Below are 22376 nucleotides of genomic sequence, written 5' to 3'. Positions count from 1 at the left end.
GCTCGCAGCGCTCTCCTGGGCAAAATCTAGGCAGGAGTCGAGTGAACAGTCACACCCTTCCTCACCTGGCGCTCTCCCTCTGACCTCCGCCGTGCCCCGTCCTCAGGAGTGACTTCCTGGGCTCCCGCATGGCCTTTTACCCTGGTGGAGTCGATCTCCCTGTCTGGCTCTCTGCTGATGTCGGAGGCGCCGCAGAAGATCTTTGCTGTTCCCCCGTGGCTGTCCTGACCGATGCCTGCAGCTCGTACCTCGTGCCCGTGTCACACAGATGATTTGGGGGGCAGCAGGTCTCTCTCGTGGGTCCCTGGCAACGAGGGCAAAGCAAGTCCCATCACTCCCCTTTGTGGCCTGTCCCCAGGGTGACCGAGTGGAGACGTACCGGGAGCTGGAGAGCATCTTGCAGGGAGAGGACGTCTGTTTGACGAGCGGTGTCCTGAACCGCCTGATAGCAGAGGCGTCCAGTGACGTGCGAGCAGCCCAGGTGAGCTTGTTCTCCTTCAGGGCCACCAAAGCAGTCTGCCTCCGCCCCTGGTTTTTGGGGAAGTACAGAGTGGTGCAGAGATGTTCCTTGGCTATTCAGACCCAGCGGTGGTCCTAAGGCAGAGGCTCTGGGGACTCGTCATTACGGGGAGTTTGGAGAGGGGACGCAGACAGCTGTGCGGAGACGTGGACTCAGGGCTGTTTCTGACTGAGCGAGAGCTGGGTTCAAGCTCAAGGTTATTTCTGCTGCCTTGAGGAAGAGCCCTAGGAAGCCACCAGCCCCACGGAGAGGTCCCAGGGGGGTCTCGAGTCTGCGGCAGTTTGTTCCTGGCATCTCCATGGAGAGGGAGAGGGGGCGGCGGCACAGGGCTGTGCCCGGGAAAAGCCTCCCTCATCTCACCAAGGAGTCCCTGGGGCTCGTCTTCTCAGGAAGGGAGGCATTACCACCTCCCCAGGGCTCTGTGTGCAGGAAGGGCTTTGCCCTAATGCCCAGGGTCATGTCCAGTCCCGTCCAGTGAGGGCCGAGGTCTGATGAGTGGGAAGTGCCTGGAAATGGAGTTGTCAACAGCGGGCTCTGTTCAGAGGAAAGAGACCCTGCCGATGCTGCTCTGAGGGGAGGGCAAACAAGAAGCCCTTTGCGGGAGGGTTTGGGGTTTTCCCTGGGAGCTGGTGTTAGGGGCTCCCCTTGTCCCAGAAGTGCTGGGTTTCTCCTTTCCCAAGTGCCTTCAGGTGGCTTTAGCCTCCTCTTCCTCCCCCATTCTCCCCTGTAGAGCCTCAGCTATGTCCTGGAGATGCTGGAGGCAGTTGAGGCCCCAGTCCCACGGGGCACGGCTCTTGCCGTCAGCACCGCTGTGCACCGCCAGGTAAGGGGAGCCTGCGCCCTGCCGCCGGCCTGGGGCCCATAGGTGTGATTGCCACGGAGGGGAAAGACCTGCCAGCTGGCAGGGCAGGGCAGGGTGTCCCTGCGCTGGGACCTTCCTGCAGGCCAGGAGCACGCCAGGATTTGTGATCCAGGTGCCACCTTAAGGCTGCAGGATGCCTGATCCCGGCTGTTTGGAATGGGCCGAGGGGCAGCCCGGTTCCCACAGCAATTTCCCTCTCGGCCCAGTCGCAGGAAGACTCTGGAGTGCCGGCAGCCTAAGGGCAGCGTCGTGACGCCGCTCGGCCTCAGCTCCTGGGCAGGCCGGGCTGCTGCAAAGCTCTGTGTGTTCCTTGGGCCACCGTGGGGTGGGCTGGGTTTTGGCCTTGGGTCCCGTGCCCGGAGTACCCAGGGAGAGGAGAGCGGAGAGCACTGTTTCATTTCAGTCCCTCTCAACACTGATGCGACTTTCTCTGAAATGGACCCTGTTCCCACAGCTCTCTGATGCGACCAAGGAGCTTGGCCGGGCCCATAAGGCAGTGCTGTCCCGCTGCGTTGTGCTGCAGGGTAAGGAGAGGAGACTGGGCGATGCCCCACAGTGCCGTGGCAGCTCTCTCCCTGTCCTTGGCGGTCGGGGTGGGGGGCAGCTGCCTGCTAATGCAGAATGCGATTTCTTTCCTGCAGCACGAATATGCCCCGAGGAGACGGTCCTGTTCCTACAGTCCCAGCTGAGCAGTGGGAGTGAGGCCGGTCGCGTGGCAGCCCTGGGCCTGCTGGGAGCGCTGGCCCACTCTGACGGTCAGTGCCACGGACCAGGGACACAAGGCAGGGGTTGGGGCTGCTGGGCTGAGAGCAGGAACGGGCTGAAAGCGGTGCACCTGCACCCAAAAGGAGCTGCAAAGAGCGGGTCCCCCAGCCGAGCTGACGCCCCACGACAGCGCTCGAGCTCTCCCCCAGCAGTTAGAAATGGCGGCACACCAGGGACAATGCTCCAAGCTCAGTAACACGGGCAGGCTGGTGTGCACAGGAGCTGCTTGTACCCATGCCGTTTCTCTCGTCCTCTGTGTTCCCATATTACCATACCTTTCAGTCCGTATAAAACAGCTGTGCCTCTAGAAATGGAGTCGCTTCGACTACTCCACTGCCTCCTGTGAAGTCAGTCAGGCCCTGCTTTTCTGTCCCCTTGGTAACTTGGAAGCTTCTGCCATTGGGGCTCTGCCTCAACGCACGCCTCTCTGCGTCTCTTCCAGCACCTGCAGTGAGAGAGAAGCTGCCCCAGGTGGTGGAGGCCGTGGGGTCAGTGTGCAACGACCCCAGTGCCCAGGTGAGCTGGTTTGGGAAGGGACGATGCCACCAGGGGAGGCAGAGGAAGCCTTTCCCTTAGGGCAGAGCTGGGGTGCCTGGGGAAGCGCCGGCGTGTTGCCCAGGCGGTGGGTGGATGGCCCGTCCACGGGGAGAGCTGGCAGAGTGGAGCGGGGAGGTCACTGTGCTCTCTGGGACAAATGCACATCCAGCCTGGTGCTAAAGCCCAGCCCTGATGGCAGGAACGAAAGCTCCTGCCGTGCGCTCGTCATCTCTCCGCGAGCCACAAAGGCTGCCCCCAAGCAAAGGCGGCTTCCCTTTGGGTTTTGAACAGGAGGACCGTAACCACGCTCTCCCCTGGCAGGTGCGGAGGGCAGTTCTGGAGTTCATCCGGGAGCTGCTCAGCTCCGGCTCCCAGAGCTGCTGGGCATGGGATGTGGTGGGGCACATCTTCAACGAGTTCAGCCGGAGCTCGGGCAGACTGGTAAGGGCAGAGCAGGACAGCCAGGGCTTTGACCGGTGCCTGGACTGTGCTGAGAGCTCCTGCAGGCATCCTTGGCCGTGGAGAGCTCCAGGCTGGCACTGCCGTCGGAGCAGCCTCCAAATGGCCGTTGCTCGTGGGTGTCTGTGCTGATGTTGGTGGAGGTGTCAGTGAATGATGAGGGTTTGCACCCGGGCGTGCCACCCGGGACTGCGGGGCTGCCTGCGCACCCCACGGGCTGAGCTGTGCCCACAGGTGCCTTCCACAAAGCCGCCTTGCAAAGGGAGGGCTTGTAGGGACAGGACATCCTCCATCCTTAAATGCTGATGGACAATCAGAAAAACACAGCCAATGCAGACAGGTGGGTGGGCTGGGCTAGAGGATCTTTCTGTGGTGTTCTCATGCTCGGGCCCTCCAAAGCACACCCTGCCCATCCGATGACAGTCTGGGGGCCCGCATCCCTTCTGGCAAGGGGACAGGCCGTCTGGCAGTCCCTTTGGGGAGCATTTCCAGCTGGGCGCCCAGGAGATGAAAGCTGGGGATGGCCGAGCCTCCCGCTGACTTGCGAGACTCTTCCCTCTAGCTGGGAGATCCGTGCGCATGGCTTTGCTCTGTGGCTCGGGGAGGCTCTGCTTTGGGAGCAGGGTGGAGGAAAGGGCTTCTGGGTGCTCCCCCGCATCCGTCGGGCTGGGCGTGCTGCCGCCAGGGCTGGCACCGAGCACAGCCCTGCTGAAGGGCACATTCCTCGCCTCTGCTTTGGTGGCACAACAGCAGCATTTGGGCCCTGGGGGACTGTGCAGACAAGCAGTGTCTCTCTCTGCTCCCAGGCTTCCTAGTCCTTCCCAGGGTCCGGGAAGTGGTTCCCGAGCTGGGTCTGGCTGTCCTTGTCCTCCTTCAGGAGGTCAGTGCTCCTGGGAGGTTGGTGCAGGAGCACTGGTGAGGCCGTGCCTGAGCCTTGTCGGTCGGGAGCTGAGAGTAACAGGGCTTTTGCCAACTCTGTCTTACAGGTGGCAGGAGGCCTTTTTGCCTGGGAAACACCGGAGGATGGAGCTCTTCGAGCTCTGTGCGTGGACATCCTGGGCTCGCTGGATGTCTCTCTGAGAGGGATGACCAAAGTAAGTCGCCCTGTGTCCTGCTGCTGTGGCCACTTCTTGCCTTCAGGACATTTTTCCTCGTGCTCCCCCATGCCCTGAACCTCTCCCCTCACGTGTGCTGAAGCGCACACGGCTCAGGGAAACGCAGACTGTCCTTTTCATCTTGGAGCTGAGTGGAAATGCCAATGTGGTGAATTGCCCGGTTCTTCTCTGCAGCTCCTGTGGCCGAGGCTGCTGCAGTACGTGGTGCCAGCCCAGTACAGCGGCATGCTCATCCCACTCTCCCGCTGTCTCCGAGCCCTAGTGGAGAGGCGAGAGAGAGCAGGGTGCAAGGAAGAAGAGGAAGAGCCTGATGCCATGGACTCCCAGGAGCAAGGTAGGAGCCCCAGTGAGCGCCGCTGGGTTTGGCCGAGGGTTTGGCCAGTCTGTGTCTCCCTGCATCCCACCAGCCCCCAGCACGAGCCCGGGAAAACCAGGGCAGAGCCAGGCTCTGCTGATGGGCACGAGGGGCTCTGCCCTGCATTGCCCCTTGCCCGGCGCAGAGGCCCGCCTCTCCTGCTCGCAGCACTCTCCTGGCGAGCCGGGGCTCGTTCCTGGCCATGCTGGAGCTGCCTTCATCTCATGCTGGGCAGCCCTGGGGATTTCTCCCGGGTCAGGGCTGTGGCAGCACAGCTGCTCTCAGCCCTGTGCAGGGCATCAGAGGCGCGAGGGGCAGGGCACGGTGGGGGCTCGTCAGCTCACCCGTCCTTTCTTCCTCCCCACAGCCCGGCTGCCGGCTCCCCAGGCCCTGTTGGCTCGACTGCTGGTGAGTAGCGGGGCCCTGGGGAAAGAGCTTTTCTGGCCAGGGGTGGTGGGAGAGCCCGGGGCAGAGATGCCGTTGAGGCCAGTGCCGGGATCCCCCGAGGAGGAGGCAGCATGCCCGAGCCTGCCCGAGCCCGTCGGGGATCCCACTCCTTTCTCTGGGCTGGCAGCACCCCGGGTGAAGCCGTCGGCTGCCCGCTGCTGGCTGAGCGGTGCCGAGCTCCCTCCCTCCCTCCCGGGAGAAGCCGCAGCTCTGGCGGCAGGAGCGACCCTTCTCTCCTGCCCTCGCCTAGGTGGTGGTGGCAGATCCTTACGTGAGCGGCGAACGTGCAGTCGCTGCCTTGCAGCTGCTGCAGGCCCTCCATGGCAGGATCCACAGAGCCTTGGGGGCGGCGTGGGCGACCGAGATCCCCCTCCTGCTGCAGTACCTGGAAGGTAAAGTGCGGGTGGGGAGGGAGAGGCTGGGGGGAGGGAAGGGGGGCAGGAAAATGCAGCTTCCCAGCGTGATGGAGGGGAATTGTCCCCAGTTCCCCAGCACTTGCTCTGCTGCCTTTTCCCTTCCAGGGAGCCAGCACCGAGGCTGGGGGCAGCTGTCCCCCAGCGCCGATTCGGCCCAGGGGCTGGACGGGGCTGGTTTTGTCCCCTTGGACGGCAGGTCTTGGTGGCACCCCCACGTCCTGCCCGGGACGGTGTTTGGGGGAGGGACAGGACTGCTGCTCCTGGAGCGGGTGCAGCCCCCGGCTTTGGAGGATGGAATCCCCAGGCCAGGCCAGGTTTGCAGCAGCCGTCCTGGGCAATAGCCTGGGAGAAGGGCTGCAAGTGGGTAAAAAGCAGTGGGTCGTTAAAGAGAAAATGTGTGTTGCTGGTGTGTGCTGTGACTCAGTGGTCGGAGTTGTTCTGGGAGCTGCAGTCGAGCAGTGGGGATCTGCTGCGGTCAGACAAATGCCCCTGGGATCCCTCCCGTGTCTTCGGCCTCGTGAGGGCTTTGGCATAGCTAGGCCCTTTCTAGGCTGATGGCCTGGGACTTTAGGGAGGTCTGACCGCAGAGGAGACCACCAGGCTCGTCTTTGGTGTGAGCTTAAATAGCAGCGAGAGCTTTTGCTTCCTCTTGCTTTCTAGGAAAAAACGGGAGCTGCCTGGACTCTGCAGAGTGGGAGCACCGTGTGCTCAAGGTACAGCATCCTTGGGGGGATGTCACAAATAGAGGGGGAGAAGAGGGAGCAGACAAAGTTGTGGGAGGAAGCTCGGGGCTGCCTGTGTAGGCAGCAGGAGGTGGGGGCACCTCCTGAGCGCCCTGCGGCTCCCCCCGCAGTAGGTGCCTGCCCGCTCAGAGGAGCTGCTGTCTGCACAGGTGCCACGGCTGATGGCTAATGCCCTCTATCGCTGTGGCACGCGCCTTAGCACTGCCTCCTCCTCTGCCGGGGGGTCTCACCTGAGGTGTTAGGAGAAGAGGGAGGCTGGTGAAAAGAGGGCTGGGTGGGGCGGGGGAAGAGAATGCCGTTCCCAGCTGCTCTCCCCCAGCAGCATCGCGGGACACGCGAGTGTGGAAACGGCCCTGGCCAAGGGCTTCCTCTCCTGTTCCCCACAGTTCCTGCGAGCGTCGCTGGAGCCCATCAAGGACAAGGCCTGGACCGTGGGCCTGAGCCAGGAGCTGAGCCAGCAGCTGGGCAGCTCTGCCCCCGGCTCCTGGGAGAAGGTGTGTCTCCTGCCCCGTGTGGGGGCCGGGGCTGGCCCCGGTGCTTTGCCCACGCAGGCGGTTTCCACTTCTTCCCCTTCCCTTGCCCCCAAAAGGCGCTTCCCCCCGGCTTGCCTCAGTGGCTGGCTACAGCCTGGCACTGTGGCCGGCCTCGCCTGCTCCCGGGGGCGGTCGGGTCCGTGTGGGGCCAGCCCTCTCCTGACAGGTCGGGCCGTGACCACATCTTGGGCTCGGCCTCTTCTCTTTCAGCTTTTCCTCTACAAGGCTCTTGGGACGGCGCTGGCAGCTTGTCGGGACCTCAGACACGTCCAAGGGCAGGTGCTGAGGTTCCTGCAGGAGACAAACGCCATGGAGCTGTCTGAGGCCCAGGTGAGGTGATGCTCATGTCCTGCGCATCCCCTGCCTGTTCCTGGGGGAGAGGGAGGGCTGCTCCAGACCTTGATTTCCCCCTTGCTGCCGTTTCCCCCTTGCTGCAACGTTCTACCTGGCCGTTGTTGCTGACCACGGCTGAGTGCCTGGGCTGGAGATGACTCCCTGTTTCTCTGTGGTTGCAGGGAATGATTTCTGTTGTGTCCCACGCTGCCGAGAGCCACTTCCACCTGGTCTTGGACACGGTGACTGTGTTCTCCGCTGCTTTCACCGGAGATGGGTTCTCTCAGACTTCCATGGGCTGGAAGGTAACGGATCCAGGGTCTCCCTGCTTGGCTTTCCTTTTTTGACCTTATTTCCACTTCTACACCTGCAGCAGCCAAACGGTGGCAGCTGCCTTTAGATTAGCCCTCTTGTAAGAGCTACCCGAGACCTGTGTTTCAGAGGGGACGTCCTGGCATTGGGGCCCCTGAGGTGTCTTTGGAAAGGAGGGGGTTTGACACTGGGTGGATCAGAGCCACCCAGCTGGGGCAGCTGCAGCAGTTGCTTGCTTGCAGCCACGTTGCCCCTGCCTTAACTTCAGCAGGAGCTGGCGACAAGGGGATGTGCACGGTGGGACACTCTGCCCCCTCCTCTAAGCTGAGGGCTGGGAGCAGGAGCCTGGTGAGGTCTCTCCGGCTCTGCTCCCCACCTGGGGGCTGTGGGGAAGCCTTTCAGGGCAGGGCAGCGCCCTGCAGAGAGAGCGGTGCAGCCTGGCCTGGGGAGGTGAGCAGACTGGGCTCATCTGCACCCCTGACGCGCACGGGCTGCGCATCTCTGAGCAGGACCGTGACAGACTATGTCAGATACCTTTCCACAGAAAGGCTCCAGGCAGCTCCCCGACCTCTCAAATCAGTGGTAAAAGAGCCAGCAGTGTGTGCAATGCTGGCTGCACCTCGTCCCCATCCCCATGCGAGATCCCAAGCTGTGGGATGGGAACAGCTCCTGGCCCTGGAGCTCACAGCTCCAGGAGCAGCTTGGGGAGCTGCTGGGAGGTGCCCAGGGAAACAAGGAGCTGGGGAAGGTGCAGGGAAGGGGAGCTGGGGAAGGTGCCTGCCGCAGGAGCCCGCAAGAGTCCCGGGGCTGACATCTCAGGGCATCTCTGTCGACACAGGTACAGCAGAGGCAGAAGATGGAGAGAGCCCAGGCCATTCGCGCTGCTCTCATGCGCACCTACAGCGGCATTGCGCTGCGTGCCCCCAAGGAGCAGCTGCTCACCCACCTGGATAGAGGAATCATGGGCAACATCCTGCGTCTCTCCGGTGCTAAAGAGAGGGTAGGAGTATGGAGCACACAGGGCAGGGATGCCTGGGTGTCCCAGCTCCAGCCCCTCGGGGCTGGGGTGGACCGAGATGGACGGTCTCTTTCTAAAGACCTCCCAAGGAAGGGTTTGTCCTCAACGTCCAGATCCAGCCCCCCATGGGTTTCCCCTGCCCATGCTCCTCTTCCACCTCTCAGCCCTTCAAAGAGTTGAAGGGGTGCTTTGCTCTCTTTGGCCTCAGGACTTGCAGCTGAAGCTCGCCCTGGTGCAGAGCATCACTGAGGTCAGCTGTGCCATCCAGGCTGTGGGCGACTGCGGCAGCTTTGAGCTCTCCTTAAAGCGGGAGGCGATGTGGACCTTGCTGGTGAGTGCCCGTAGCCGGGGCAGTCGCACGGGGGAGTTTTGGGCTGTGCCATCAGACTGGTTTCCCCAGAGGCACGATGGTCTCTGGGCTTCCCGCGAGCTCCTGGAGCTGTGTCCAGAGCTGGTGGGGCCCTTGAGTGCTGGTGCTGGGTGGCTGTGGCTGGGGAGCAGGGTCCCTCCTGCGGTGCCTTTGGGGATGCGTGGGGGTGACGGGGCAGTGTCTGCCCAGGCCTGGCAGCGGAGCCTGTCCCCAGGGAAGGCGGGAGGGCTGTCCCGTGCCCCGGCCAACTCTGCGCTTCTCTCTCTGGGACTTGCAGGACTGGATCAAGGGGGAGCCCTGGGACTCCCTGGTGTATGGAGTGTTCCAGGCCCTGGAGGAGTTGAGGTGAGGTCTGTTCCGCGGGCTGTGGGGACTCCCAGTGTGCCCCATCCCAGCTGGCTGGGGCAGCCCCAGTGGCCTTCAGCATGGAGCCAGGAGCTGCTGGGGCTGTGGAGTGGGAGGGTGTCCCCCATGTCGGGTGTCTCCCCCAGGAAGGGAGCCCCCGGGGTTCCTTAACCTGGGGGCAGGGGTTTGCCTGCTGCCTGGGAGGAGGCAGGAATTGCTGGCGCTGAAGGCAGTGCTCGCTGGCATGGGCTGGGGGTGTTGGATTTGGGGCCCTCGATTAGGAGGAAACCAGCTGTGGTTTGAGCCACTCCAGAGAGGGCTAGTAAATCCTCTTTCTGTTTTCTCTTCCTTTTTCCTCTGGCCAGCAAGCTGAGGCCACCTCTGAGCAGGGAGGAAAATCGCAAGCTGCTGTCAGTGTGCTGCCAGACTGTCTTGTCCCGTCCTTCCAAGGAGCGGATGAAAAAGGGCAGGAAGACAGTGAGGGCAGCTGTGAACATGCAGGTACCCACCGGCCAGTGCCTGCCCACCCCTGGGTCAGGATCCCACCTCAGTGCGCCCCGGCAGCCCCCGTGATGCAGAACCTCAGCTCTGCTTTCCTGCTTTCAGCTTCTGCACAGGAGATGCATGGAAGACCTGGGCCATCTCCTAGAAACCCTTCTGGAGGCAGAGAAGACCTCTGCCTGCTTTGATGACGTGGTCCATGTGAGTGGCCATGGGGCAATAGGGAAAGTGTCGTGGGGGCAGAGAGTGGAGGCATTAGAGGGTGTTAGGAGGTGGATACCTTTTCTACGGGAAAGTGGGGCTTTGGCTCCTCACTCTGAGGCTGTGCGTCTGGCCGGGGCAAGGGGCTGAGCTGGGGGACGGGAGCGCCCGGCCACTGCAGCCTCAGGCCGTGCAGAGCAGTGGGCCCCGACTTAGGCAAAGCCAAGAGCCAGACCTGAGCTGGGTCAGAGCAGCCTGGGCGAAGGCTGGAGTGGGGAGATCCCAGCAGGGAAGCAACAGCGGGCTCAGGGCAGAGGCGGCTGGAGAGAACAAGGTGGTGGAGGCTGCAGTGCCAGTGCTTAGTGGGGCCAGGGGCCGCGCTGCGAAGGGGCCGGAGAAGGAGGGAGGGGGAGAGGGATCTCAGGGAGAAAAAGATGCCTGTTGTGAGAGAGATGCACCCTGCCTCAGGTCCTGAAGGGCTGGCTCACCTCAGCCAAAGAATGGGAGCGGGAGAGAGCCCTGCAGGTTTGTGCCCACGTGCTGGGAGCTTGCAAGGAGCGATTTGAGCTCATGGTGAGTAGAGCCCACCGCGTGCCCCGGTGCCCCCTTCCCACCATTCATGTCCCCGGAAGGGAGCCCTGCCCAACTGGGTGCTGGGTTTCGGGGCTCCAGGGATTACAGGGCAGCCCTTCTGCCTGCCTTTGCCCGGTCTCTGCTCCTGGAGCAGGATGGGTGGCAGAGGTGAGCGGGTGCTGGGGCTGCCTGCGACCCTTTTCCTGCTGCTCTCCCCTGCAGAGAGGACGTCCTTGCGAGCAGTTCGGCTCCCTGGTGGGACTGCTGGCGACTCTGACCAGCGACTGCCTGGCCACGTCCTGCCAGAGGGCATGGGTCTGCCTTGGCTACCTCCTCCAAATGCAAGGTGAGGAGAGCGGGCGCTCCCCAGCCTTGCTCAGCCTGATCCTCCCTCCCTTCCCAGCCTGGCACCACTGGCATCCTGCAGGGCCAGGCCCCGTCCCCAGGAGGGAAGGGAAGGCAACGTGCTTGGCTGGTTTTGTGCCCCCACCCTGTTAGCCCTCTGCTTCCCTGGCCATCTCAGGAAGGATCCCTGGGAGAAGGTCGCTGAGTCCCACCTCCTTGGGGCATGTGTGAGGTTGGGTGGTCAGGGCCATCCCCCACCACTGTCTGAGAGCAGGACATTGTCACCAGTGCTGGGGACTGTCCCCCTCCATGTCTGTCCCCCTCCATGTTCAAGGAGAGACAGAGGGTGGTCAGACAACTTGCTCGGATGAGGTCCCTGACATTTCAGAGGTGCCTTCCCCCTCGCTCCCTGCCTTGAGCCTGGAGAGACAGGCAGCTCCCCAGGCAGTCTCCAAACTCATCGCTGACAGGGAAGAAATTTCCTGCCGAGCACAAGAGAGGAAACCAATTTGCTGCCCAGAGCAAACTGGGCGGGGAGGAGGGATCTGAGCTGCAGGCCCGGGGCGTGCTGCAAAGGGTTGTGTTTGAACCCTTTCCTCCTCAGGCAGCAGGGTCTGCCTGTGCTGAGGCAGTCACGGGGAGGTTTCCTGCCTCCCAGAGACGACGGTGGCTTGTGCGTGAACCAGGGACACAGCTGCTAGGAGCAGAGGCTGCTGAAACCCTGAAGCCCCAGCAAACGGTTCAAGGAGGGAGAGGGCTCTTTCCAGCCCGGGATTTGTCAGCCATTTATTGGGCTCGGGAAATCCTGCTGCACCGAGTTCAGGAGGGCCCTGGGTTTCCCTGTGGCTTTCACTGCCACCCCTTGGGTTCTCCTTTAGCAGTATCTAGGGCCAGAGGTTGGGTTTCTGTAGACATGACTCGTCTTTTCTCCTGGTGTTTGCTCCAGCCAAGACCATGGAGGTGGTGCCTCAGGCAGATGAGATCAGGTGCTTTTGTGAGGAGCTGAACAGCCCAGACACTGAGATTCCGGTGGAGACCTGTACCAAAATAGCAAAGGTAACTGGCCCCAAAAGACCGGGGTGGGGGCCCAGCTCCTGGGCTCCTGCATGTCCCCTGCTCCCCTGCAGAGTCTCCAGAGCAAGCTGTCCAAATCGCTTAGCCGCATTAGACGTAAACAGCACCGTATGCACAGCAGGAGGAAAAAGTGATTGCCTCCTCCATGACTGCCGAGCTAACAGTCCCATCAAGTTTCCTTTCCTTTCTGAACTGCTGGAGCAGAGCTGTGACGCGGTCTCTCCTGTTTCTGACTTCTCTCCAGGCTGTTTGCAAATGCATCCCTCCGGCACAGGCTACGGACTTTCTGACTGCCATCCTGGACAGCTTGCTGCATGTCACCCCCACACGTGCAAGAGCAGTGTGGGCGTGGGTGTTCGTCTTCCTGGAGGAATGCAGAAAGGAAATACTCCAGGAGGTAAAGGAGACCTTTTTTCCCATTCCACTTTGTCTTTTGTCCTGTTGGCTCTTGCCCGACACCCTGTGCAGTTATCTTGAGCTCAAGAAACGCCGCCTGTGTGCCAAGCCGAAGGGCTACTGATGGTCTGAGCCGGGCATTAGCAACTGCTGCTGGGGTCTGCTCCAGCTGGTGACAAGGATATGGGCCCTTCTTGTCCAAAGTCTCCCGTTGTCCAGGTCCTTCCCGTGACTGAGGCACCGGGAGGCACCAACCTTGGCATTCCTCCCCTTCCTCCGGGGTCACTGTCAGTCCTCCCTGCCCTGGGACCTGCTTCACTTTGCTCTTTCCTCACTTCCCCCTACTCTGAGCTTCGCTGGGCATGCCAGGTTTTCCATAGGTTGCATACTTGTTCATTGCTCTCATTGCTTTCCCCGACTGTGGTGTTTCCCAGCCTGCGAGGTGCCCTTCCTTTAGGCACCAGTTGCTGCCTGTTTGTAGCCTGGGAGCCTCTGGCCTCATGCTGTGCCTGCCCTTTCAAGGCTCCTGTTCTCCTCCTCCGCTCCTGCTCTCCTGCGCTCCATTTGGGCTCCAGGGCCAGCAGCAGCTCACTCAGCCCAGACTAACTCCGTGGCTGTCCGCCGCTGACAAAGGTCGGTTGCAGTGACGGCAGCCACGGGTGGCAGCCCACAGGATCGCGCCCAGCCGAGCTAAAGCTCACACAGCCGTTAGGCCACTGCCGTTACAGCCAGGGCAGGGTGTCCCTGTGCCGTCCCTGCAGAGCCCGCGGCCGCTCCGGGCAGCGGGAGCACCGCATCCGTGGGCTGCGGGGTCATCCCTTGATGCTTCCGCAGGCGCAGCGCAGGTTCTGTCTGCACCACGGGCCAGAGGTAGGCAGCCACGGGAGAAGCTGGGATCTTCCACGGGATGAGGGACCTGGCTGCCTCTTTGTCCTTATCATGGCCACGGCTTCTAGCTGTGAAAGGCTCAAGCAAATACCCCTTCTTTTGGGGGAAGGTCCTCTGTGGGGAAGGGGTTGGTGCTTTGGGAAAGGAGGGTAGAGGCAAGGAGAAGTGTCCCTGGAGAACCGGGTTCCTCTGGAAGGAGTCACGAGCCCTTGCAGAGGCCCTGCAAGGCATCTTCAGGGTCCCAAAGAGCGTGTTTGGTTTTGCTCTTGCATCGCAACACATGTGGGGAGAGTTATTCAAGTGTTGGGTGTGAAATGTGTCGTGTCCTCTGTGTGCGCAAGGGCACGCAGCTGCTCATACGGTTGGGCCCAGGGACATGCTGTGACTGAGTCTGTGCATGTGAATGCGTGCATGTGTGTGTGCGCGTGTGTGCGCACAATTACCAAGAGCACGCTCAGCTCCAGACGTGAGCCAGGGTCAGGCAGGGTGGCAGGGGGGAGGTTTCGAGCGAGGTCTGGACTCTGTGTCAAGGGAGCAGGCACTGCTCATGTGCTGCATGTCTGTGTCTGGGCCCCGCAGGAGGGGGTAAAGGATGCACTGAGCCCTTCTGTCTCCTCTTCTTCCATTCAGGTGCCAAAAATCCTGAACACCCTTTGCACCTACATGCAGCAGAGCACCCACAGGCCCTTCCTGCTCCGGGCGGTGTTTCTCCTCGCCCGCTTTCACCGGGAGCCCCTCATCACCAGCCTCCTCCGGAAAGGTCCACCCATGGACAGGTACACGCACTACCCACTTCCCCGCTGTAGTCAAACAGAGACCCTGCAGCTTGCGTGCACTGGGGGGGTCCGGTTGAGAAGCAGGTCTTTTTTTCCTGCCTGAACAGTCTGGAGTGTTGCAAGATTGCGTGCTTGTGTCTCTGCCGTGAGTGGGGCGTTGTAAGCCCCATTGCAGATGAGGAGGGTTGAGGGCACTGCAGGACTGCGAGGATACGGGTTCAGGGGTGAACGTCTCTTCCCTTGCAGTGACACAGTGGAGCTGTGGAGGAGCCTGGGGAGAAGCACCATTGGGATTCAGGTCCTGAGGTGCTTAGTGGAGAAACTAAACAGAGCAGGAAACAACCGCCTGTGGACTCGCTTTCCCGCTTGGGAGCGGCACAACCGTCAGACTGCTCTGGAGACTCTGACGGTACGTTCAACGGCAGACACGTTTCTGCAGCTTTGCACCTGCTACCTCATACTTCGGCGCGAGGGAGTCAGGCGCCCTTTGCAGATGCCCCTGGAGACTCCCAGGGCGCTGTGCTGGGCCGGCCTCAAGCAGTGTGGGGAGCCGGGACAGTCTTGTGCTGCTGAGCCATAAGGCTGTCGCAGAAGTGACAACTGCGGACAGTAACCCCCCTGCCCCAGGCAGGCAGGGGAACCAGGCTGGTGGGAAAAGGCCTTGCCTGAAGAGGGGCTTCTTGGTCACGTTTCTCTGCAGATCACCCGTGCCATCTCCGAGGTGGTGCTTGCCCTGAGGAGCACGGAGGAGCTCAGGCAGCTGCTTCCCCACCTCCTTCGCAGCCTCCTGAGGTGGGCCAGTGAAACGCTGGGCAAGGAGAGGCTCCTTTCCCCCAGGAATGGCTGGAGGCAACTGTTCCTTGAGGGCCAGGTGCTTGAGGAGAAGCCATGCAGGTAAGGAGCCAAAGGGGCAGATGGAGGGGCTGGCTTTGGTTCCCCTGGCCAAGGCACGTGCCTTTGTGGGGTGAGGGAGTGCTTGGCCTGCCCCGCTTCCTAGATGTGCAAACCGGTTGTCGTGGTTTTACTTCTGCTCCTTCACGGGGAAACTCCAGCTCCTAGGCAGGAAGGTCTTAGGCAGCTCATGCTGCGGACGGCTCTCATCTTGCCTGCTGCATACTCTTGCATGCACAACAGCATTGCACTCCCTCCCTAGACCCGCCCCACTGGGAGCAGAGGCTCTCATGGGCACTGGTGTCATTCTTCACAAAATGCTGGTGGGAAGGGGTATTAGGTGTTGCCTTGGCAAGTATTGGGCATGGAGTCAGTCTAGGAGCGTGGGTTTTCTTCTGCTTCAGTGGGCTTGCGGCATGAGGAAAATACCAGTGTCGTTAGCTGCAGTCTTGAAGGCTCTGAAGCATCATTTCAGGGGTATTTAGCTCTGCTAAAGATAAGTCTTCCCGTAAGCTGCTGCAATTTGAGATTTCTTTGGGTTTGTGGGGGTGTTGTTATTGTGATTTGCTTTGTTTTGCTTGTGTTTGTTTATTTTGTGTTTTGTTTCTTCTGCCAGGATTTTCCTTTTGGCTGTAGAGTTGGTGCTAGGCAAATGCATGGCACAGACATGGATGCAGCTGCTCATGCGTCAGGCAGTGTGGGCTCGCCTGGAAGACCCCCTGGCTCACCCTGAGGGGTTGCGTCTCTTGAGAAGGTAAGAGCCCCAGGGATGCATCTGGCCACCTCCTGCGGAGCTATGCGCAGAGAAATGGCTGCTGGGACCCTTCTGGAGTGCCTGGGAAGCCGTCCTGAGCTAAAGAATAGTGTCTGCATCGGTGCACGTGAATTTTGGAGACCCGGCCTGTGGCCTTCCTGGGTAACTGTGTGTCCCTCGCTTGTGTCCCCTGTGCAGCGTCCTGCTCCAGGCTGGGCTTGTCTCCCCCTCTCTGGTGAAGAGCCTCTTGCCACGGCTGCGTTCCTGATCCCTTAAGCTGCGGGTGACAGCTACAGCTTTCTTTGCTGAGGTAAGGCAGGGGGTGGGGAAGGAAGGGTGCACAGGGTTTGAATGAGATCCTGCTCCTTGGGATTTCTTTTTTTGTGGGAAGATCCCTGGAGAAAGGGTCTCTGGAGCGGAGCGGCCAGGGGAATACCTGGCTGGGACCAGGTCCCCACGGCACTGCCTGTGTCGTTCCAGCTCTCTCGGGACTGCAGGACAAGAAGGACCCACGAGTGAGGCAGGCGTTAGACGAGTCTCTCCATGATACCTGGCCCCAGTCAGCACCAAGGAGTTAATTAAATAAAGCTCTGCACGAAATGCCTAAAGGGGAGTGTATCTTTTTTTTTCCGATGGCACCCTTGTGCTTGGTGGGACCACATGTGGGTGACGCTGAGGCCGGAGGCTGCCACACCTCAGATCTTCCCGGGCTGGGGACAATGGAGTCATGCCGGGACAGACCCCAGAGCAGGGGTCTCCCCATGGGGTCCTGGGCCCGCCCACTGCCCATGGGGATCCCCTTGCCACCCCTCCCACCACGGCAGGACCACCTCTGACACCAGCAAGGGCTGGCGCAGGGAACAGCCCACGACAGCCTTGGCCATACCACCACAGCAGGCTTTGCCCCCCGCCGGTGTCCTGCCATGCTGGGACCCCCCACAGCATTTGCCCAGAGACGCAGTGGGGGGGTAGCAGGGGAAAAGGGCGGCACTGGGGGGAGTAGGGGGCACTGGAAGATGCGTGGGGGGAACCAAGGGAGGCACAGAAGTTTACAGGGGTGTGGGCAGGGGGCAGAAGGTGGGCACTGGGGGACAAGTGGGGAATATCGGGGGGTGTCTTCAAGGGTCAGCTATGGCTCAGGGGCTGAGCAGAGGGACAGAGCGTAGCAGAGGGCTCTGGCTGGCCCATCGGACCCCTGCCCACTAACACAGGCGCCACTGGTGCTGCTCCCCAGCCCCGGCCGGCCTGGGCACATCTGCGTGGGGCAGGGGCAGCTCCACACAGGGAGCCCACCAGCAGAAATGTGGTTTCGTCCCTCAGGCTGCTGGGCACCCTGGCCCCGCTGCGAGCCCATGTAAGCCTCTGGTCCCCTGTCGCGGGGGTCCCACCATATGTACGATCCTAACTGAAGACTCTGCAAAGTTTGCTCAATCACCTTGCACAGCCGTGTTCCTTGACAGAGGTGAGGACGGAGCTGTAAGAGGGAGTCGAGCCCCTGCCTGGGTGGAACACCAGGCTGGGGGGCGGGTCCTGCTGTGGAGGGGGCACCAGCGAGGGCCAGGGGCTGGGCCGGGGGTTTCCCTGGGCATCTGCAGTGCTGAGGGCTCCGGCAGCCCTGGGAGGTGAGTGTGCCAGGTGCGGGGCAAGTGACTCAGCTGGACGTTCAAGCGACCGAGTTTGGATAATGAGGTGGCATTCTTGTGCCCAGAGAACCGTTAAGACCGACTTTGCCATCTCTCGTACGACCCGGGGGAGCGGAGACTCGCCTGCTAAGACGGGGTGCAGATACGGAGGGGGCCCCGTGGAGGCAGGACAGCCCTGTGTGTGGTCAGCAAAGACAGCAAGATAACAGAAGCCTGAATGGGTCTTTGTTTCTTCCAAAGGCTTCGTGTCCCATCACTGACCTTTGCTTCATTACCGGTGAAATGCATATTCCAACTCACACCCTGCATATGCTAATGAAGATTACAGAGATCATGCTAAACATGTATGGCTATAGCACTCGTCTCTCCACCCAAATCATGCTACATGTCACATATGGGGGGGGAACCTCGTCGTTTTTGGGGATGAAAGACAGAGAAAATGATTGTTAAAGTGGGAGAGAAGAACCTTGACACCTGACGGAGCAGTCGACGGGCTGCGTTCTCTTCCCCCACCCCAGGCAGGGACGCCTCTCTGGGTACACGCTGCGCCTCCCACCCTCTGGGCAAATTTCAAAATGACATTCCTTTTAATGCAACAACAGGTTTTCAAAGAAAGGATCGTGTCGTTTACCTGCCATTTAAAAAAAAAAATATATATATATATATAAACGACTCAAATCTATGAATGGAGAACATTTACCAAACCCTGTAAAGACAAATTAACCAAAGAGCAAGCATTAATGGGAAAACCTGGGAGCAGAATGAGAAGCACCACACAGCTAAAGCTGTCCCAAGCACTTAGGGCTCCATCAAGGACCACAAGCCCTGAGCCTGATGATGGCTGCTGGATGAGTTTCCCTCCCCCAGGTGGAAACACCTCTCACTGCGCTGTGCTCAGACCAAGGAAGGAAAAAGCAATACACCCCCCCACATCTAAAGGCATGCCACTCCATTCAAAGGTAAATTTTGATTTATTTAGATAAACTGCCTGTCCAGTTTTAGGACCTGCCTCTAGAGTATATTGATTTCATCCACCCCTACCCACAAAAACTTTTGACTGAGTGCTGAGTGATGTGGAATCAGGTGGATTTAGACACGCACGCTGCTACCAGGGGACCGGATTTTTAACCTCTTTACAAGTATTCGTTGCTTTGAAGCTGCCCGAGGGTCAGCACGCCCTCGCTTCTGGAGGTTCTCGCTCTGCGCAGGCACTAAGGAAGACATTTCTGGCGACAGGTTATTTTAAAGCACAGCAGAACATACCATTTATGACCTCCTGAGAATTATCTCCCAGACAGATCAGCAACAAGGGCAAAACTTGAATATTTAACATGCATTTGAGTTACAGGACTGTTAACCAGACACCACTACCAGACCTTTCACTGGACTGAAGGCTGGCAGCAGCGGACCAGGACAGTCCTTTCTGGTCACCTCACTCCTGGGTAGAAATCTGAGAGACTTCCTTTATTTCAGTCCATAAAACAGTACCTAATTCAACGCCAGAAATCCAAAGAGCTACAGTAAGGGTTTGGTTTTGGGGTTTTGGTTTTTTTTAACAGAGCATAGCAGATAAAAAGCAAGCAAACAAACAAAAACCCCCAGGTAAACCCCTGAGGGACTAATGAGGAACAAAAGGCTGAGCCCAAGCTCAACCCCAGGGCAAGTGGGCTGGCAGAAGGGAGAGGACACTGCTGGGGGACCGGGCTGCGGGGCAGGAGGCAGCCAGAGACCAGAGCTCTGCCGGCACTGCGGCGCTGCTCCAGCCCGGCACGGCGGCTCACCCAGCGGGACCCGGCAGGTCTTCTCTCCAAAGACCCGGTTCTGCTCTGAGCCCGAGCTGCAGCTGCGTGTCCACAGCACCCTGCCTTCAGCAGCACCAGAGGGGAGGAAACACCGACCCGGAGCAGACACCAGGCCCGTCCCCCCTGCTTCGCACGGCATCCCTGCAGCTACAGGCACCTCCTGGAAGGCCGGAGCGTGCAACCACAGTTCTTAAATGTGCTTCCACAAAGACCAGGCAATGACAGAAAACAGATTCAGCGAGGGAAAACCAGGGAAAAGGAGGAGGAAATCGGTCTGCCTGGCTACATGAGATCGGTACGAGAAACAAAGGGAGATGCAGGACAAAGCAGAACTGAGCAGGACCTTGAAGGCCAGGTGAAGAAGAAATAGGCAAGTTGAACTACAGGAGTGTTGTGAAGAGGAGAATTATTTTGTTTCAATCTCAACTGAGACTTGGTTATTCATCCCTTACCAATTATTCTGATTATTGATTCTATTTTCACACGGCATTTTTTCAACCTTTAAGAAGATGCAGCTGTGAGAAGCGCACAGCACAGAGCAGCCTGTGACAGTCCCCGTTGTCTCCTTAGGACGAGGAGCAGCCCCAGGAGCTGCCCTTGGGCAGAAGGACGGTGCAGGAGAAGCGCGGAGCAGCCGCTGCAAGGAAGGAACCGGGGACTCGCCGAGGCTGCCCAGGGATGTGTGTCACCGGGGCAGGAGGGGTGGGTCAGGGGTTGGGTACCGGGAAGGGGCAGCAGCAAGGCTGCCTTAAAAGCCTGGGTGCACAGGGGACCCCAGAGAAGCACCCAGGAGCGGTCACCCAGCAGCGAGGTGACAACCTGCAGACTGGCAGCACATCAGGCGGGACAAGCTTGCAGAGAAAAACGATGGCAATTAGTGACATTGCATTTAGAGCCATCAACAGCCACAACGTTACTGCAGTGTAGATCAAGTGCATTGTGCGGAGCTGTGGAAGAGGAGGGAGGTGGAGATGAAGAAGCAGCCGACTCTGGAGGCTAAAGCAGGGCCACGCACGCCACGAGGCCCTCCTGCTATTTCCGGTCTCAGAGCAAGTGCTGCTGCCGTATTTCCCAATCGGAAGCACTCCCAGCTTCCCAGCACACGGAAACTTTCATCACGTTTCAGTTACTTCTTGTGACACGCGGAAACAAACTTCACAACTCACACACAGTTACAAAGCAGGCATGTCTATTGCGGCGCCGGGTGCAAGGGGATTTCTCCTCAAAGCTTGCACACCGGGTTAAAATCATGACAGGTATTTAAAACAGTTAACAACGTTAGTTACGCCTACTGGTGCTACCCCTTAATTAACTCTTGGTTAATACTTTTCTTACTTCATCTTAAAGTTACAGTTCTCTTTTAATTCACTACATATGCTCAGAGAGTAAGGGGCTTAATTGGTTTGGGGCTTTTCTAGCTAGGAGGTGTGTTCCTTAGTATTAGAATGAGATTATAATGAGACAGGTTAACTCTAGGGCACTCTTTTGGCAGTCCATTCTATTTTTCTACAATTCGTCCTTGTGCTAATCGTTATTGCTAGTTAGCAGAGAGTTAGTGAAGACAGTCTTTCTCTCTAATATGTCTAAGTGCCAGGTGCAGTTGTTATGAAGCATCTTCTTTACATTCTTCTAATTCTTCTTACTTGCTTTTAACCCTTGTTTTTCAAGATGTCCTGTAACAGAGTAAAGGAATGAAGTTATTGCCTTGCTTGCAGGATGTGGGTAAACCTTGAGTGGGAGGGAATGGTCATCTTTGTATAGACGATGACTTGCTGTATACAGCAAGACATCATCCACACAGAAAAGATGATGTGGAACAGAAGGAAGCAGGAGGGAATATGATCTGTGATTTTGTCAGATAATGTCAGAACGGAAAAAAAAATTTAGAGTAGGGCTGGGTCTGAGAGCACTGGTCTTTCAAGTCCCAGAAAATAAGAAGCGGGCAAACCCATCTGTACCTTGGTCCAGTTAACCAGAAAGGGAGGGGAAATTATTTCTAGTCCAAAGTAGTGCTTAGCAAATAGTGTACATGTTTCTCTTTGATTTTTGTTTCTGTTTGAGACCCGCTTTCTGGGGTTGTCTTCTCTTCTTGCCCTTTCTTGCACACCCACTTTGTGTGACACAGACGAAGAGAGGTGGTTGTCAGGCTGGTGACTGGAAGAGGAATGGCCCATGGACCTGTTAACCCATGCTACTTATAGGATAAGGGTGCTGGAGAAGAACTGCCATTAGCATAAAGTCTTCAGTGGCCCTGCTTTCACAAATTTGCATTTATATTTGAGCTAATTGCTCGTGTTCCCTTAATGGTTTCATGCTTTTGTTTCTGCTGTTACAACCTCTAACGCCTGTAGGGAGCCTTGAGTTTGGGTGTTATTAAGTGAAAATTAGGGCCCTCGTTCTCCATGGAGAAATGCTCTTGGGTGCTGTGGTAATTTCATGCCTGGAAGGAGTCATATTTGCTGGATAATTTTTGTGACTTAAACCAAGCAAATTAGCCTTGGGAGACTGTAGTTCTTAATGAGAGCATTGAACTCTACGCTCCATTAGTTGGAAGCATCACCAGGCTCCTTGCACAGAGGGTGGACCTTGGGTTTGCAAAGTCGGCAAGTAGTCTGATTTTATTAACGCTCGGGGCAGCAGCAATCCCTGGGTTTAAGGTTGTTCATAGTACTCCGAGCACTTAGTAGGGTCAGGCACACAGTCACATCAGGTCAGCTGCCCTGGCAAAATGAAGCAGCTAAGTGACATTTACCTTCCTTCTGTTCCCACCGGAAAACTTGTAAAAAGGAATAAAGGACAGTTTGGCTACTAATAGAGATTGGGTTAATAATTCCAGTAAATGGGATTCCAAAAGCAATGGAAGCGGGGGAAGGTGAGAAATGCCAGCAGGCCCTGGTGTGTGTTTGTGGCTCGTGGGACAGCACCCACAGCAAAAGGCTGTTTTGGCTCAGGGAATGTTTGTTCTGGGGTTTTACTGCTATGAATGTTGACTGTGCCACTTAAATATGGTCTAATCAGGGAACACGGTGGGGAGGCCTTAAGTTCTCCACTTCGGAAGGATGCCGCAGCCTGGAGACGTGGGTGTGTCCTCTGGTTCTGCCATGAATGGGATTCTAGAGTTTCAAAGTTCCATTGTTGCTCCTTCCAGGTGAGCTGAGAGATGGCCACTGGCAAGATGCATCTGTCCATGGGATCCTCCAAAATGGCTGGTGGATTCCAGAGGAAAGTGGTAGCACCTCGTTTTCCAAAGCTAGTCAGAGAGACAGAGGAGTCTGTAACTGTAAGTACCTGCTGTGGCTGGGCAGCACCTGTGTTAAGGCTGGAAACTCCCCCTGTGTCCCTCCTGCGCCTTCCTCCTGCTGTCTAGCAGCACTGTGAAGCTGGACCCCACCTCCCCATCGC

At 58.7% G+C, this 22376-nt stretch overlaps 2 protein-coding genes across 2 annotated transcripts; both read left to right on the top strand.

The window, feature by feature from the left end:
- Positions 1-385: 385 nt before the first annotated feature.
- LOC132319251 (maestro heat-like repeat-containing protein family member 2B) lies at positions 386-12867 on the top strand (the record flags this gene model as incomplete). Its single annotated transcript, XM_059829575.1, has 24 exons — positions 386-481; positions 1251-1343; positions 1837-1906; positions 2024-2137; positions 2590-2663; positions 3006-3125; positions 4130-4237; positions 4433-4592; positions 4981-5021; positions 5311-5452; positions 6137-6189; positions 6606-6713; positions 6963-7082; positions 7268-7390; positions 8236-8397; positions 8624-8746; positions 9063-9130; positions 9496-9631; positions 9737-9832; positions 10301-10405; positions 10628-10751; positions 11697-11806; positions 12069-12221; positions 12796-12867. Coding segments are annotated over 24 exons (2571 nt in total), but the record flags the coding sequence as incomplete, so codon positions are not given.
- Positions 12868-13741: 874 nt separating this feature from the next.
- LOC132319250 (maestro heat-like repeat-containing protein family member 2B) lies at positions 13742-15797 on the top strand. The gene is made up of 5 exons (XM_059829574.1): positions 13742-13884; positions 14131-14293; positions 14585-14778; positions 15392-15529; positions 15728-15797. The coding sequence occupies exons 1-5, from the start codon at positions 13772-13774 to the stop codon at positions 15795-15797; spliced, it is 678 nt and encodes a 225-aa protein (XP_059685557.1). The 5' UTR covers positions 13742-13771.
- The last annotated feature ends 6579 nt before the right edge of the window (positions 15798-22376 follow it).

The sequence above is a fragment of the Gavia stellata genome, chromosome 26 (genome assembly GCF_030936135.1).
Source record: "Gavia stellata isolate bGavSte3 chromosome 26, bGavSte3.hap2, whole genome shotgun sequence".
NCBI classification, from domain to species: domain Eukaryota; kingdom Metazoa; phylum Chordata; class Aves; order Gaviiformes; family Gaviidae; genus Gavia; species Gavia stellata.
Note: the sequence above shows the minus strand (reverse complement) of the source record. Positions and strands in the feature narration are given on the sequence as shown.